This window comes from Tenrec ecaudatus, chromosome 10 (assembly GCF_050624435.1).
Source record: "Tenrec ecaudatus isolate mTenEca1 chromosome 10, mTenEca1.hap1, whole genome shotgun sequence".
NCBI classification, from domain to species: domain Eukaryota; kingdom Metazoa; phylum Chordata; class Mammalia; order Afrosoricida; family Tenrecidae; genus Tenrec; species Tenrec ecaudatus.
In genome coordinates, this window is record NC_134539.1 from 137,611,097 (window position 1) to 137,625,301 (window position 14,205).

At 47.5% G+C, this 14,205-nt stretch overlaps 1 protein-coding gene across 4 annotated transcripts in view; it reads right to left on the minus strand.

Moving 5' to 3' along the window:
• The window catches only part of STAT3 (signal transducer and activator of transcription 3), a 60,639-nt gene that overhangs the window by 16,060 nt on the left and 30,374 nt on the right, over window positions 1–14,205 (minus strand). For all 4 annotated transcript variants that reach the window (XM_075561847.1, XM_075561845.1, XM_075561846.1 and 1 more), the window contains exons 5-11: window positions 8,003–8,098; window positions 7,476–7,557; window positions 7,213–7,307; window positions 6,898–7,049; window positions 2,100–2,258; window positions 1,900–1,992; window positions 1,234–1,293 (exon numbers count right to left, since the gene is read on the minus strand). In XM_075561847.1, coding sequence (XP_075417962.1) covers window positions 1,234–1,293; window positions 1,900–1,992; window positions 2,100–2,258; window positions 6,898–7,049; window positions 7,213–7,307; window positions 7,476–7,557; window positions 8,003–8,098 — 737 coding nt within the window. The remainder of the gene's footprint in view (window positions 1–1,233; window positions 1,294–1,899; window positions 1,993–2,099; window positions 2,259–6,897; window positions 7,050–7,212; window positions 7,308–7,475; window positions 7,558–8,002; window positions 8,099–14,205) is intronic.

Sequence of the window (14,205 nt, forward strand, 5' to 3'; positions counted from 1 at the left end):
CCGACTAACACAATGCAATTATAGTTACTGATCTAACAATAATTTCTTATTTTTCACTATCATGTTTTTAAAATCTTGCCCTTAAATGAATACGTGTATATCATAAAAACAACTGAAAAGACTATAAAACAAAAGCACCCACACTGTCCTCATATGCTCATTCCCAGAGATAGCCTAAGCTATGTCATAATGCCACAGGGGCTTTAAAAAGGTTGTACAGACTAGCTTCTTTTCTACAACTGTCTGCACATTAATCAATAGATCATGCAGAGTTAAAGCGTTTTTTCAACTTGCATACTTCCCATGAAGTCTTTCCCAGGCATGATTTTAAGTGGCAACATGATTTCATCAAATGGCTGTAGCACAGCCTATCTGATTCCTTTCACATTATCGTTTTTTGGTAATATAAACAATACTATGTAAATGTCCTTAAACATATGCCGGCAAAACTGCTAGCTCCTTGCCTGAGATAAGTGACAAACAGCAATGTTGGGTAAAAGAAGAAAGGGCTAAACTGTGCCTGGGTCTATGGCTCTTAATTATAATAAATAATGATTACTAAAATTAGAGTTGTAGAGTTATGAAAAAACAATTAGCTAATTGAACATCACCACTGAAAACACTGTAAAGCCCTCAACGACGAATAATCACCGAGGTGCACACAGGTCCAGGAGCCTGCTGCTAGCAGTTTTAACTAGGTCACTGACACTCAGTGGAAAAGATGACCAAAGGCCGACATGAGCGCCCACCAGGGGCCACTAGGAGATACTTGAGGCTCTTACCCAACCGCTAGTACCATGCGTTGGGAAGAGCAACGGCTCCTAAAGCTCCCCCCTAGCAAACTCCACCTGTCAGAGGCGGCAGAATGCATGCAGATCCTAAGGGCCCAGATGCAAAATGCTAACTCTGCCGGCCTTGTAGCTGGCAAGGGTGAAGGGAGCAGACACCCATCTTTCCCACACACCCAAGGTTTCTCTCATCTAAATAAAGGAGAGAAGAGCAGGAGGTCACAAGGGCTATCTCAACCAGAATCAATGGGCAGCAGCAGCTGTGGTTGGGTTCAGGCACGTCAATGAAAACGGCCCACCAGGCTTCTGAAAGGCTTTGTTCAGAAAATGATCTCTGGAGGGAGATAAAGTCTCTACACTCAAGGATCTCGGTCAAAGTTCACATCTTTCTGCCCTTGATGGAGAGGGGCGGGGCAAGGGAGAGAGCCGATTAGGAGGTACTTACTTATCAATGCACACTTTAATTTTAAGCTGATAATTTAATTCTGGGAATTTGACCAACAACCTGTTATAGAAGGAGAAAAAAGTTTCTGGGTAAAGAAAAACAAACCCACACACATGCAGTTAAAATGATAACTTATAACTGAAAAAACCTAAAATGTCTAACTTCCCGTCTAAGAGGTGAATCGATCAAAATCTCAAATTCTCCCTGCAGCCAGTGCCCTCTTGATCTCAAACAGAGCACCCCACCCCACCCCCACCCCCTAGCCTAAAAGGGGGAGAACTTGGACAATAAATGGAAGTTCATGGGCAAAGCTATGGGACTAGCTGCTCTGCTGTTGACGCTCTCAACGCGAGACCTCTCTCACCTTCTCTTCCAACCAGGCTCCCTGAGCACACAGAGACCTCCGTTATCTTACACCTCTGACAGGGAAGGGCGGCAGTGTGCAGGTCAAGAACCACAGAAATATGCCCAGGGAACCTCAAAGAGTGGCCCTCTCTTTAGCTTTGGACACCAGAATGCACTCCTGTTAGATCAACAGATGCCGTGCCCACGGTGTAACTGCCCGTGATGCCTAAAGAACGCAGCCCTAGCCCCAACCCACCTCGGCCCCCGTCCTAAGACTGCTCCTACAGAACTAAACTCTACGACGGCAGTGCGGGCACCCACCTGACTTTCGTGGTGAACTGGACCCCAGTCTTGATGACCAGGGGCCGGTCGGGGTGCATGGGCATGCAGGGCTGCCTCTCCACCACGAAGGCACTGAAAGGAAACCAGAAGGCCAGCCGCTCACACTGCTGCGGAGGACACCGCGGTGGCCGTCCCGCTGGCCGAGTGGATCGGGAGAGGGGTAGGGATTCTGAAGTTACCTCTTCATTAAGTTTCTAAACAGCTCTACAATTCTCTCCTCCAGCATTGGCCGGTGCTGCACAATGGGGTCCCCTTTGTAGGACACTTTTTGCTGCAACTCCTCCAGTTTCTTAATTTGCTGGCGGGTCTGAAGTTGCGATTCTGCTAATGAGGTTATCCTGTCAATGAAATGCAGAAGGATCACCAGTTACCCACATGCACCAGGTGAGCTAGGTGTAGAAGAGAGTCCCTCAGGTAGGTTCTCTCAATGGTCCGTTAACAGCAAGAAAGGAGAATTTACAAGGATTTTCTTTAATAGGTCCTTCCTAAAATTTGCAAACTTCTAAGAAGGTCCAGCAGCCCTGGCGGTACAGTGGTTCCATGTTCGGCTGCGTTCTGCAAGGTTGACGGTTTGAGACCACCAGGCGCTCTGAGGCCGGAGAAGGACAGAGCTTTTTACTCCCTTAAAAGATACAGTCCCAGAGATAAAGAAGTAAGGAAGTTAAGGGTGGATACAAAAGAGTAACCACAGTCATCAACCATTTAATCCAAACTGATCCCCAAATTAAAAAAAATAAGAGTAAAGACATGGCGAGACCAATGTTTTGAAAGAATCAAGTATGAAAGTACAGAAGATGTCAAAAATGATGAAAGGAACGGAGATATTACAGAGTAAAAATCAATTAAAGTACTGTACATACTCAAGTATAAACCGAGGCACCTAATTTTACCACAAAAAAACTGGGAGGCTTTTCCAGCATTAAAAAATGCACTGAAACTGGGGCTACAGCTCGGGGAGAGGGGCGCGTCAGATCAGAGCACACGGGAGAAACGAAAAGGGGTGGAGAGGGAGGAGAGCACATCCTGGCCCACCAAGCCCTGAGGATGATACTTTCAACGATATTCCTCCTGCTCGGAGCAGACAACGCACAGACAGGACCATAGGGTCAGCCCCACCGTGACACATGGCGTCCCTCACTAAACCATAACGTTGTGGGGACAACACTGGAGACACAGTGTGGGAACAGTGCACACTGGGGTGAAACACTAAGGGCATGCAGCAGAGCAGCAGGGGGACAGAGTGAGGAAATCCCTGGGGAGTACCAACAACAGACTTTGGAGGCAGAGGGTGGCGTCCCATCAGACTCGACTGGAAAACACTTGTAAAGGCCAACAAACAGACCTTGAACTGTTTACAGGCTTTTCCATTTTTGTCAGTGGCTTTCTTTATGTTCTTGTTTTGTTTTTAGTTGTTACTGTTTTGCTGGTTTTGACTTCCTTTATTATTTTATTTGGCTTTGCCTGGTTTTTGCACTTATTAGTGTATCTGCACGTCTATCTAGATAAGCTAGCGGGATAAATAATTTGGAGATGAAACCAACGGGACCAATGGTTCTTTGGGGATATAGGAGAAGGGGAGGTGGGAGTAAGGAAGAGTGCAGAAACCAACCCAGGGACAAGGGACCAACAAGTAAACTAAAATCAATGGAAAGAAGGCCATAGGATGCCTAGTGGGGCTTAATCAAGGGCAATGTAGCAGCGAGAAATTACTAAACCTGAATGAAGGCCAAACATGATGGTGGGACAAGAAGAAAGTAAAAGGAAATGGAGGAAAGAACTAGGAGGCAAAGGACATTTATAGAGGTCTAAATACAGGTATATATATATGTATGTATATATACGTGTATGTATGTATGTATGTATATATATATATAGAAGGGAATAGGATTATGTACTCATTTCTATATGTTAAGAATTAAGGTTGCAATGTTTTTTTTTTAAAAAGAAGTGAAGGTAAAAAAAAACACAAGGAAAAAAAAAGAATTAAGCTTGCAGATAGACATTGGGCCTCGACTCAAGTACTCTCTCAACACAAGAGCACTTTGTTCTAACAATCCAGCATTCTGTGATGCTCACCTTCCCTACATGATCGGCTAAAGACAAAATGGGTGCATAAGCAAATGTGGTGAAGAAAGCTGATGGTGCCTGGCTATCAAAAGATATAGCATCTGGGGTCTTAAAAGCTTGAAGGTAAACAAGTGGTCAACTAGCTCAGAAGCAACAATGTCCACATGGAAGAAGCACACCAGCCTGTGCGATCATGAGGTGTCAAAGGAATCAGGTATCAGGCATCAGCAGAACAAAAAATCCTATCATTGTGGATGAAGTGGGTAGTGCGGACCCAAAGCCCATTTGTCGGCCACTGGACATCCCTTTACAGAAGGGTCTCGGGGAGGAGACGAGCCAGTCAGGGTGCGGTGTAGCAACGATGAAACATAAAACTTCCCTCTAGTTCCTAAATGCTTCCTCTAGTTCCTAAATGCTTCCTCCTACCCCCCCACTATCATGATCCCAATTCTACCTTACAAATATCGCTATACCAGAGGATGTACACTGGAACACAGGGAATCCAGGGTGGATGATACCTTCAGGACCAGTAGTGTGAGTGACAAACTGGGAGGGTGGAGGGAGGGTGGATTGGAAAGGGGGAACCGATTACAAGGATCTACACATAACCTCCTCCCTGGGGGATGGACAACAGAAAAGTGGGTGAAGGGAGATGTCGGACAGGTCGAGATATGATAAAAATAATAATTTATAAACTATCAAGGTTCATGAGGGAGGGGGAGTGGGGTGGGAGGGGGAAAAAAGAGGACCTGATGCCAGGGGCTTAAGTGGAGAGCAAGTGTTTTGAGAATGATGAGGGCAATAAATGTAAAAATGTGCTTTACACAATTGATGCATGTATGGATTGTGGTAAGAGTTGTATAAGCCCCTAATAAAACAATTTTAAAAAAGATATAGCATCTGGGGTCTTAAAGGCTTGAAGATAAACAAGTGACCATCTAGCTCAGAAGCAACAAAGCCCTCATGGAAGAAGCACACCAGCCTGTGCGATCATGATGTTATCAATGGGATCAGGTATCAGGCATCTAAGGCCCATAACAAAATCATACTCAGTGTGAAGCGGAGACCCAATGGCCATCTGTAGAGAATTGGACATCCCCTCACAGAGGGGTCACAGGGAAGAGATGAGGCAGTCGGGGTGCAGCATAGCACCGATGGAACACACAACTCTCCTACCACTTGTCCATGTACCAAACTGTGAGACCTGGGTGGATGCAGAACAGACAACTAGAGAGACTCAAGCTGGAGCCAGCTGTGTCCCTTGCTACCAGTCCCAAGTTGGGCAGGTCCCTTCACCATCACGTGCCTTCGTGTCCCCTGCATAGAGAGGAGACCCTGAACTGCGTGACCCCAGGAGCCCTTTCAATGTCAACCTTCAGTCGGAACGAAATGTTTGAAAATATTGATGATACACAAATAGCAAAGGGACAGGAAACAAAAGCTTAGGTCTGCTCCTAAGAAGTGAGAGTGTGTGTGTCCCTCTTTGAGAGCCTGTTGCGAGTGCGATAAAGACTCACGACCTCAAGGAGGGGTGGTGGCAGGGCAGGGGGAAGACGGAAACTCCCCTGCCCCTCTCCTGGCATGTCTCTGGGTTCCCGTCAGGCCACGTTTGCTCTACTTTCCGTGGGTGCAATCGGTGTGTCAAGGCAATGAAAACGGGGATTGATGACAGATGATATCAAAAGCAGACTACAGAAGAGCACATAAAGAATCGTTGTGTACGACCAACCCCCATGAGACTTGGTCCCTTGGTTTGGGGGTTCAGTGCCACGGTTTCCCAGCTATCCAAGTTAGTTGGCCTACTAATGTGCTTCACGTCTCTGTTCTACCTCCCACTTTGTAACAAATTCCTGGGGTTTCAGTTTACTTCAGGTGGCTGTCGAAGCACAATTGATTGATTTGCACAGAGCCACAGAGCAAGTGGAGAGTCAGGAATGGGAGGCGGACAAGCAGTGGGAGGCTAACAGGCTCCATGAACAATGCCTCTTTCATCATGCGGTCAGAACTGGATGGTACCGTATGATCCCCTCTCCATCACTGAACACTTTGATCTAAGATGCTACAGCACAGTTCTGATGAAAGCGGGGTGGGGGGGTAAGCAAACCGGAATTTCAAATTCTGAAGAACTTCAGACTATCTGCAGGCTAGACAGACCCTGAAACCATCCCTCAGATCTGACTCTGAGCTACCCCACAGGGCAGGTTAGAACTGGCCCTTGGGGTTTCTGAAGCTGAGAGCAGGGAGCCTCTTTGTTTCTCCTATGGAGTAGCTGGTGGGTTTGAACTGCTGACCTTTCAGTTAGCAGCCTAACTCAAAAACCACTATGTATCATCTTTAACTCTTTTTTTTCAATCTTTCAATCTCAAACCAAAATTATCCCTGAAGTCTTCTGAAAACCAAACCAGACTTTAGCTTAAATCATAAAGAACGTCAGGTTCCTTTAAGAACTACCTCTATGGGCTCAAATATACGAGGGCCTGCAAGATCAGGTAGGACCCCTAGGGGCGCGGGTGGGTTTCTGGGTAACGGAGGACAGAAACCTCCATTGGGGAGGCTGAGAACAGCTGTACAACTGGAGGACATAATCTGTGTCACTGAGCTGTGCATGTAGAAGCGGCTTAACTGGTGCGGCTTTGCTGCGTGTCTACTGTGACAGATGTCTAGGACGATGTGCTCGCAATCTCAACCGCAGGTGCTTCAGAATGACTGGATTTCAAAAGGTCTTTCCTCTCTTCACTACTTTTCCGTATAAGCTTTTCTCCACAGTGCATCACTTGAGATTAATGAAAGTAAAATGGAAAACTAGTCTGTGCATCACACAGGCCCCACCTGTGAGGGGTCTGCTGTTAGGACCCTATTTGAGCTCAACTTTTAAGAGGAGGCAGGCCCACCACCTTCTTCTTCCCTTACCAGTTTTCTAGACGATCGAGGCAGATGTTGGGGGGCCCTCCAATGCACGCAATCTGTTGCCTCCGCTTCCAGTCGGCCAGCTCTTCATCCGTGAGTGTCTTCTGCACGTATTCCATCGCTGACAAAAGCCCGGCCAAATCGCTCACAATACTCTGGTTGGAAACCAAAACCAGTCAGGAACCATTTCCTCAGACTGTCTCTAACCCACATTCTCCCGTCACGCACGTCTAAAGAAGTAACTGAGCAGCAACCAGGCAAGTGCTGCCGGGAGAGGTCTGCCCGGGGGGCCCCGGGGAGGCTGGCCAGTGTGCTTACTCTCCGCATCTGGTCCAGCGCTGAGAGCATCTGTTCTAGCTGCTGCATCTTCTGCCTGGTCACTGACTGGTTGTTTCCATTCAGGTCTTGCATGTCTGTGGAGGAAGTGAAAGCGCCCTTCGGAATCCTTCTCTCCCCCTCGTCAGGAGATCTCCTGCCCCTCCGCAGAGGGAACACACCCAGTCCCGACAGACAAGCCTTTCAACATAAGTACACAATCTCACTGTCTACCCAACATGGTAAGGCCTCTGATAGTCACTTGCCTCCTTGACTCTTGAGGGTTTTGTAGTTGAAGTCGAAGTCATCCTGGAGATTCTCCACCACTTTCATCTTCTGTTCGAGATCCTGTTGAAAACAAAATGGGACCAAGGGCTCAAGCCGAAAGCAAAGGTTCTGAGAATGATGAGGGCAACGAATGTACAAATGTCCTGGACACAATGCATGCATGGATGGATGGTGAAAAGCGCTGCACGAGCCCCCAGGAAAATGATTTAAAAAGGAAAAAAAAGTTTGGAAAATGATGATGGCAACGTATGTGCTTGATACAACTGATGTACGGATTGTTATAAGAGCTATAAGAGGCCCCAATAAAATGATTTTTCAAAACCAAAATGGAGGTAAAAAAAACAACAACCACACCTGTCCCTGTGGAGAGGGGGAGAGAAAGTCTCTGAGGACAATGAACTGAAGTCAAACCTTCAGAAAAGACACACGAGGGAAGGAGACAGACAAAGATACACACACACACACACTCACGCACACACACGCTTCCCGCCCCGTCTGGCTGTACCTGCACTCTCTTCCGAACATCCTGCAAGTGCTGCTCCAGCATCTGCTGCTTCTCTGTCACCACAGCAGCGGTGGGGTGGTTGGCCTGGCCTCCTTGCTGCCGAAAAAGGAGTCAGCAGACATGTGACTACAGAAATGCTGGGAAGAGAAACGGCTGGCGAGTCTTTACCCTGCCCCACCGGCCCTAACCAACTGGCCTGAGTGGCTGGCCCCATTAGGAAGGGAAGGCATTGTAGCTACCAGTAAAGGGCTGCCTGAATTGTATGAGCCCCAATAAAATGATTTTTTTAAAAAGGGCTGCCTGAGCTCTCCAGGTGAACCCAGGGAGCGCCTGCGTGTTAGGACGAGGAGCCAACTCTGCGCAGATCGTGAGCAGAGAGCACATGCTGAGCTAAGCCCCAGTCCTTGGCTTCCGACGCTGCTTCAGATACCAGAACAACGTGTGACGGAGGTGCCGGGAGCTTACTGAAACACTTTGGGATAGTAAAGATCCCTGGCTGGACTGTGGAGCAGGGGGTGAGCTGCGAACTGCAAGGTCAGTGGTTCAAACCCACCAGTGCTCTGAGGGAGAACCGGAGGCTGGCTGTAAAGATGTACAGCCTGGGAAACCCTCTAGTGCAGTGGGTCTCAACCTCCCTAATGTCGTGACCCTTCAATGCAGCTCCTCATGTGGTGGTGACCCCAACCATCACATTATTGTCGTTGCTACTTCATCACTGTCATGTTGCTGCTGTTATGAATCGGCGGACCCCTGTGACAGGGTCGTTTGACCCCCAGCTTGAGAACCACTGCTCTAGAGGGTCCCTTTGAGTTGACTTTGATGGCAGTGGGTGAGGTCAGCTTGGGTTTTAGTGAGATCATAAAACCATCTTGCCCAGGGATGGAATTCCGTATCGAAAGATATCATCTCTGGGTCAGGGGGCACCGTGCAACCATCAAATAGCATGTGAAAACTAAGGTTTTTCAAAGAAAACAGGACATCTTCTATTTTCTACAACACACACACACAAACACCCCCTGCCATGGAGTCAACCCCAACTGAGGGCAGGGCAGCCGAGCAGGGCCCCACACAGAGTCTCTGGGCCCTCGCTCTTCATGGGTGCCCAGGCTCAGCTATCGCCAGGGGAGCAGCTGGTGCGTTTAAAGAGCTGAGCTGAGCCGCCAGGACGCCTTTCTCTAGGGCAGATGAAGCCGTAATGACCAAGACTGGGCAAGTGCTGGCCCAGGACAGGAATACTCCTCTGTGGAACCGAAGATCCACCCGGAAAAGCCAGTTTTCAAGGCTGGCATCCCTCAGCCCGCCTGTATTTCCACTTCCTTTCAGCTGTGGCCCAGATTCCTCCGGACTGGCTCAACGCTCTCTGATCTGATCGCTTAAACTCACCCAGCCCTCCAGTGATGCAGTTAGGGCTCCAACACTGGGTCTGTCTACCTCTACTCTTGCTCACTTCCAACCCACCTTCTGCACTGGTACCCCAAAAAGGAGGCCTCGGCACACCAGTTTTAGGGGTTACTCTTCACTCTCAGAAACTTTAGAAAGGTGGCCTGCACCCGCCTTCTCCGCCCTGCAGGGGGAGAGACTCATCTGACGGGGGCGGGAGAAAGGATGCAGATCAGGATGTGCCAGGCTCAGTCTCTCAGGAGGAGCTGTAGGGCTCGGCCTCTTCCTCCCACTCCTCCTTCCTGGGACAAACCTGGGCCAGGAGAGCCTTGTTTCTGGACATTTTAAGAACCTATCTCTCTGTGTTCAAATGGTACTGTGTGGGGCCTCTGAATCTCCATGTGGGTGGTTGGGGAAGTAACACGGTTCTCAGCCTTTCTCATGCTACGACCCTTTCACACAGGTCCTCATGTGGGGGTGACCCCCCAACCACAAAATTATTTCCATTGCTACTTCAGCACTGTCATTTTGCTACTGTTATGAATCGGGGGACCCCTGTGAAAGGTTGTTTGACCCCCTTTGGGGGTCACAACCCTCAGGGTTGAGAACCGCTGCTCTAGATCCTACCTCTCCCCCACGACCCAACTCAGGAGACAGGGATCTGAGCCACAATGGGGCTTAGTCCAATCCAGGCCGTCCAGTATGACTTTACCACTAATACAGCGGGTGTTTTACTCTGTAGCCAACTCCCATGTTTAGTTCTCAATTGCTCCTCAACTCCAGAGGGAAAAGAGACATGTTTAATAATCACCCATAGACCTTCCGTCGATGCCCACAGTGCCTGGGCACAAACATCTCAACCTGGCACAGAAAGGCATTTCACACCATCTGCTAACAACAGAACCTTCCCTCTCTGTGCTGTAGTCACCCCAAACTACCCACTCCTCCCCACCCCACCCATCAAGCAAGCTGGCCCACTTTACCTCCCCACATGCCCCCTGTTCACTCAGTCAGGGGGCGGGGACTCTTCTACCCAAGGAAACCCAAACTCGTTCACTTTCAAACTCAGTTCAAATGTAGCTTCTCCTGTGAAATCTTACTCAACTTCCCTAGGCAGAATTACACCCTCCTCTGTGCTTTTCCACCTTGGAGCGCTCGTGTACCTCTAATCCCATCGAGACCGAGCCCCTGGGGGTGGATTCCACCTACTCATCTTCCTCTCTCCTCATGCCTTACCCGTAACTGACAATGACCAACACTGTGGAGAAGGTAAACAGAACAAAGCAGTAAGTCCTGAGTGGGAGCCTCACCTAAGCACCCGGTGGCTCTATTGCCAGGGGGTTGGCCACCCTCTTTTGTAAGGGCCGGGGGAGGACACTGGAAGGCTCTGCGGTCCTTAGAGTCTCTGCACAGCTTCTCCACCCTGTCACTGCAGCAGGCGAGCAGGCACACACAGCACAGAACCAAGGAGGTGGCCGTGGTCCAAGCATGCATGACTGGCACCAAAAGAAACAGCCAGCTGGGTGTGGGGCATGGGCAGCGTTTGCAGAACCCTGCTCGATAGGACTGACGTTCACCCACCTTGGGACACTTCCTGCTTATCCACTTCCAAGTTGGAGCCTCTATCCAAATGGGCTTAACTATTTTTGTCGAATCCAACAGCCTCAAACACAAACTCACAACCAACCCCCGCTGCCACCAGGGACATTCTGACTCAGAGCAAACCTGCGGGACAGAGCAGAAGTGGCCCTGTGGGTTCCAGACAGTCACCCTTCGCAGAATGTCTTAGCCTCAGAGGGACTGGTGGTTTGGCTAGCAGCCCCAGGAGTAACCCACTATGTCATAAGGGTACCTACGAAACACAAAAGTCCTCCAAATTGGAAACCCAGTGACAGATGGACAAGTGTCTGTTTGCCAGCCTCCCTGCCTCCACGGTCCCACACAGTGGGTGCTCCAAATCTGCTAGCCTACATCTGAGCATATCCCTTTTCTGTTTGCAGTTCTTCAGTGGATCCCCATTTCCTACAGTACTGAGGATGAGGACGATGGCGGCAGCAGGAAGTGGTCAGCGTTGATTTTCTAGCCGTGTGTCACGGGCTTTTCTAAGTAAGTTACAGATGGAATTGAATTCCTTCTTCTCATCAGCCCCATCGGAGGAGTCGGGAGTGAAGGGTGAGCCTAAATGACACAGTACTCCGGCAGAGCAGGGAGGGGTTGGCCCTGGGCCCTTGTAGTCCATAGCTCTTCCAAAGACCAGGTGCCAGTGAGATCTCCACGATGGCCCAGCCAGGTACTGAACTCTCTGCACTCCTCCCCAGCGCCCGGGCAGGCGGTGCTGCTGGTTCTCTGCCCCGGCATGTTCTTCTCCCTGCCTCCTCGCCACCTGCCTGCAGTGCTTGAGTGCACCTGAAGTCTCCTTGGCTCCCACTACCGCTCCACTTTGATGCCTTCCCGGCTCCTCAATTAGACTGTGTTCTTTCTTCTAGCTTCCTGATACCCTTGGCTTTAAACATAAAAAAAAAGGCCCTGACCATAGGATAAGAGAATAAATTAAAACCCCATCAGAGAAAGTCAGTCTCCTCTAACAAATTATTTGAAATAATTTGGTATATACCCTTCTAGACTTTTTCTCACATATATCAATAATATTTTACACACAGTTTTTTGTACTATTACAAATGCTCTTTTACCACACCTTCTAGTGAGAATTGCTGTTACCGATTCTTAGAGTATTTCTCTTACACAATCATTTTTCTGGACTCTTATTAGTTCTAATAATTCTTTTATTGCTTCCCTTTGATTTTCTAGGAAGACCCATCCATCTGTAAATAGATATTCTATAGATTCATTTCTAAACTATAATTCATACTTTTACAGACCATAAACTACACAAAAATCCCAACCATTTTCGTGACTCATTGTGTTAGTTCAGCCTCATAATACAAACTGGAAGCATCTTTTCTTCTACAGTGCAGACAAGTCTAAAGACTAAGGAAGCAATCTATACTGCAATAGTTTCATGCCATCAAGGCGATGAGCTTATTTGCTTGGGAATAAAGGGTATGCAATTATTTTTTTTAATTATTCAATATATTTTTATGGTCACTGATATTTAAACTTTTCCCTTCGGGTTTAGCACATTTTCATAATTTATATTTTATTGCATTATAAAGTTGTTTGATTTCTTTTTCCTCTTCCAGATCACACCTTCTCTAAAGCCTGGAGTCATAAAAAATAACACACACATATATAGCTGTGTGTGCAAAAGAAAAATAAATTTCTATATATACCTTATATATAATGTGAAGAGGATTCAAAAAGTTCTTGGAAATTTTTCATCATCTTTTAATTCTATTTTTCCATGAAGTTTTGAAAGTCCCCAATAGGGCAGAACTACTCTATCCTATATGGTCACTTCAGGAATCGACTCAATGGCGGCGAGTTTGGTTTTCGGTTTTGGTAAGACGAGGGCTAAGGACTCAACTGCTAACTAAAAGCTCTTTGTTCAAACCCGCCAGTGGCTTCACGGGAGAAGGGACACTGAATCATGCAAGTAGGAGCTGGGGACGGGAGATGTCCTGTTGTGTGTATGATTGCCACACTCAGACAAAATCAAAATAATTACATGGATAACGGCCACGGTGAAGAAGATGTTCTAGAAGTGAATGTGGTGACAACAGTACGACTCTTCTTGATATGACTGGATCATTGAAATGTGGGATGTGTGGATAAAGCACAAATAAAACAGTTTTTTAAAAAAACGACTGCACGAGTCCAGCCTGGGAAAGGGCCTGGGGAAGCTCGACGGTCATAAGGGTTACTCCGAGCCGGCACAGACTTGACAGCCAAAGACAAGCGAGGAAGGGCTTCCAAAAGCTCACGAGAAAGTGGAATTCCAAGATTATGGGGGACTCCCACACACTTTTAAAAGCCTCCTCCTATATCACACACATACACACGTAATAGATATCCATCCTTAGATGCCATAGGTCTGCCATGTGTCAATATAAATGATGAGACAATGATGTGAAACTGTGCTCCGGATGGACCGTTTCCTGTCACATTAAGAGTCCCTAAGCAAATGGCACCTCTAGCTCGGAGAAGTTCCCGTAAAACTTGACCACAGAGAGAAATGTTTATGAACCTGAATGACTCAATTCCAAACCATCTCCAGCGTGGCTCCTTCTGAGGGAAATGCAAACTGCTAGAGCTTCTGGGACAAGCAATCGGAACTATGTAAAATCAGAAATATATGAACCCTTAGGGCGGAGGGTTGGGTTTGGACCTCGGGTTCACCTAGCCATCCCATTCCTATAAATCTATGGCAGAAAAATGAAAATACAACTACATAAAGATATATACGGAGAGTAGTTGCAGGAATGTTTGTAATGAAAGAAAAATGGAATAAAGTGAACCTCCATCAAAGAAACGAGGAAGGAAGTTACAGCAAATTCCTATCATTGATCATTAGTAGCAAATAGAGAAAATGAGCTTTGTGGCCCAGGACTTGGCTTAGAATGATCGGCGTGAGGCAATAGCAAATGTGTACACATTTTCTGTGTTGATCTGAGCCTACAGCAAGGTGTGAAAAGACTCCAGAGGGTGTGTGCTCTTTTCCTAAGAGAAGCTAATAAGGAGAGGAAGTAAGCAGTTTCAGATTTTGTTTGGGCTTTTCTGTAGTGTTTCCATTTATTCTTTTAATGGGGGTGGGGGAGGAGAAAGAATGCATTATATAGTCAGGAAAACATGACATCACTTTTCCTTGTAGGAAGAAAATCTCCCACAAAGACCCATTTTCTACCCTGGAGGACAGCTTGTATCTT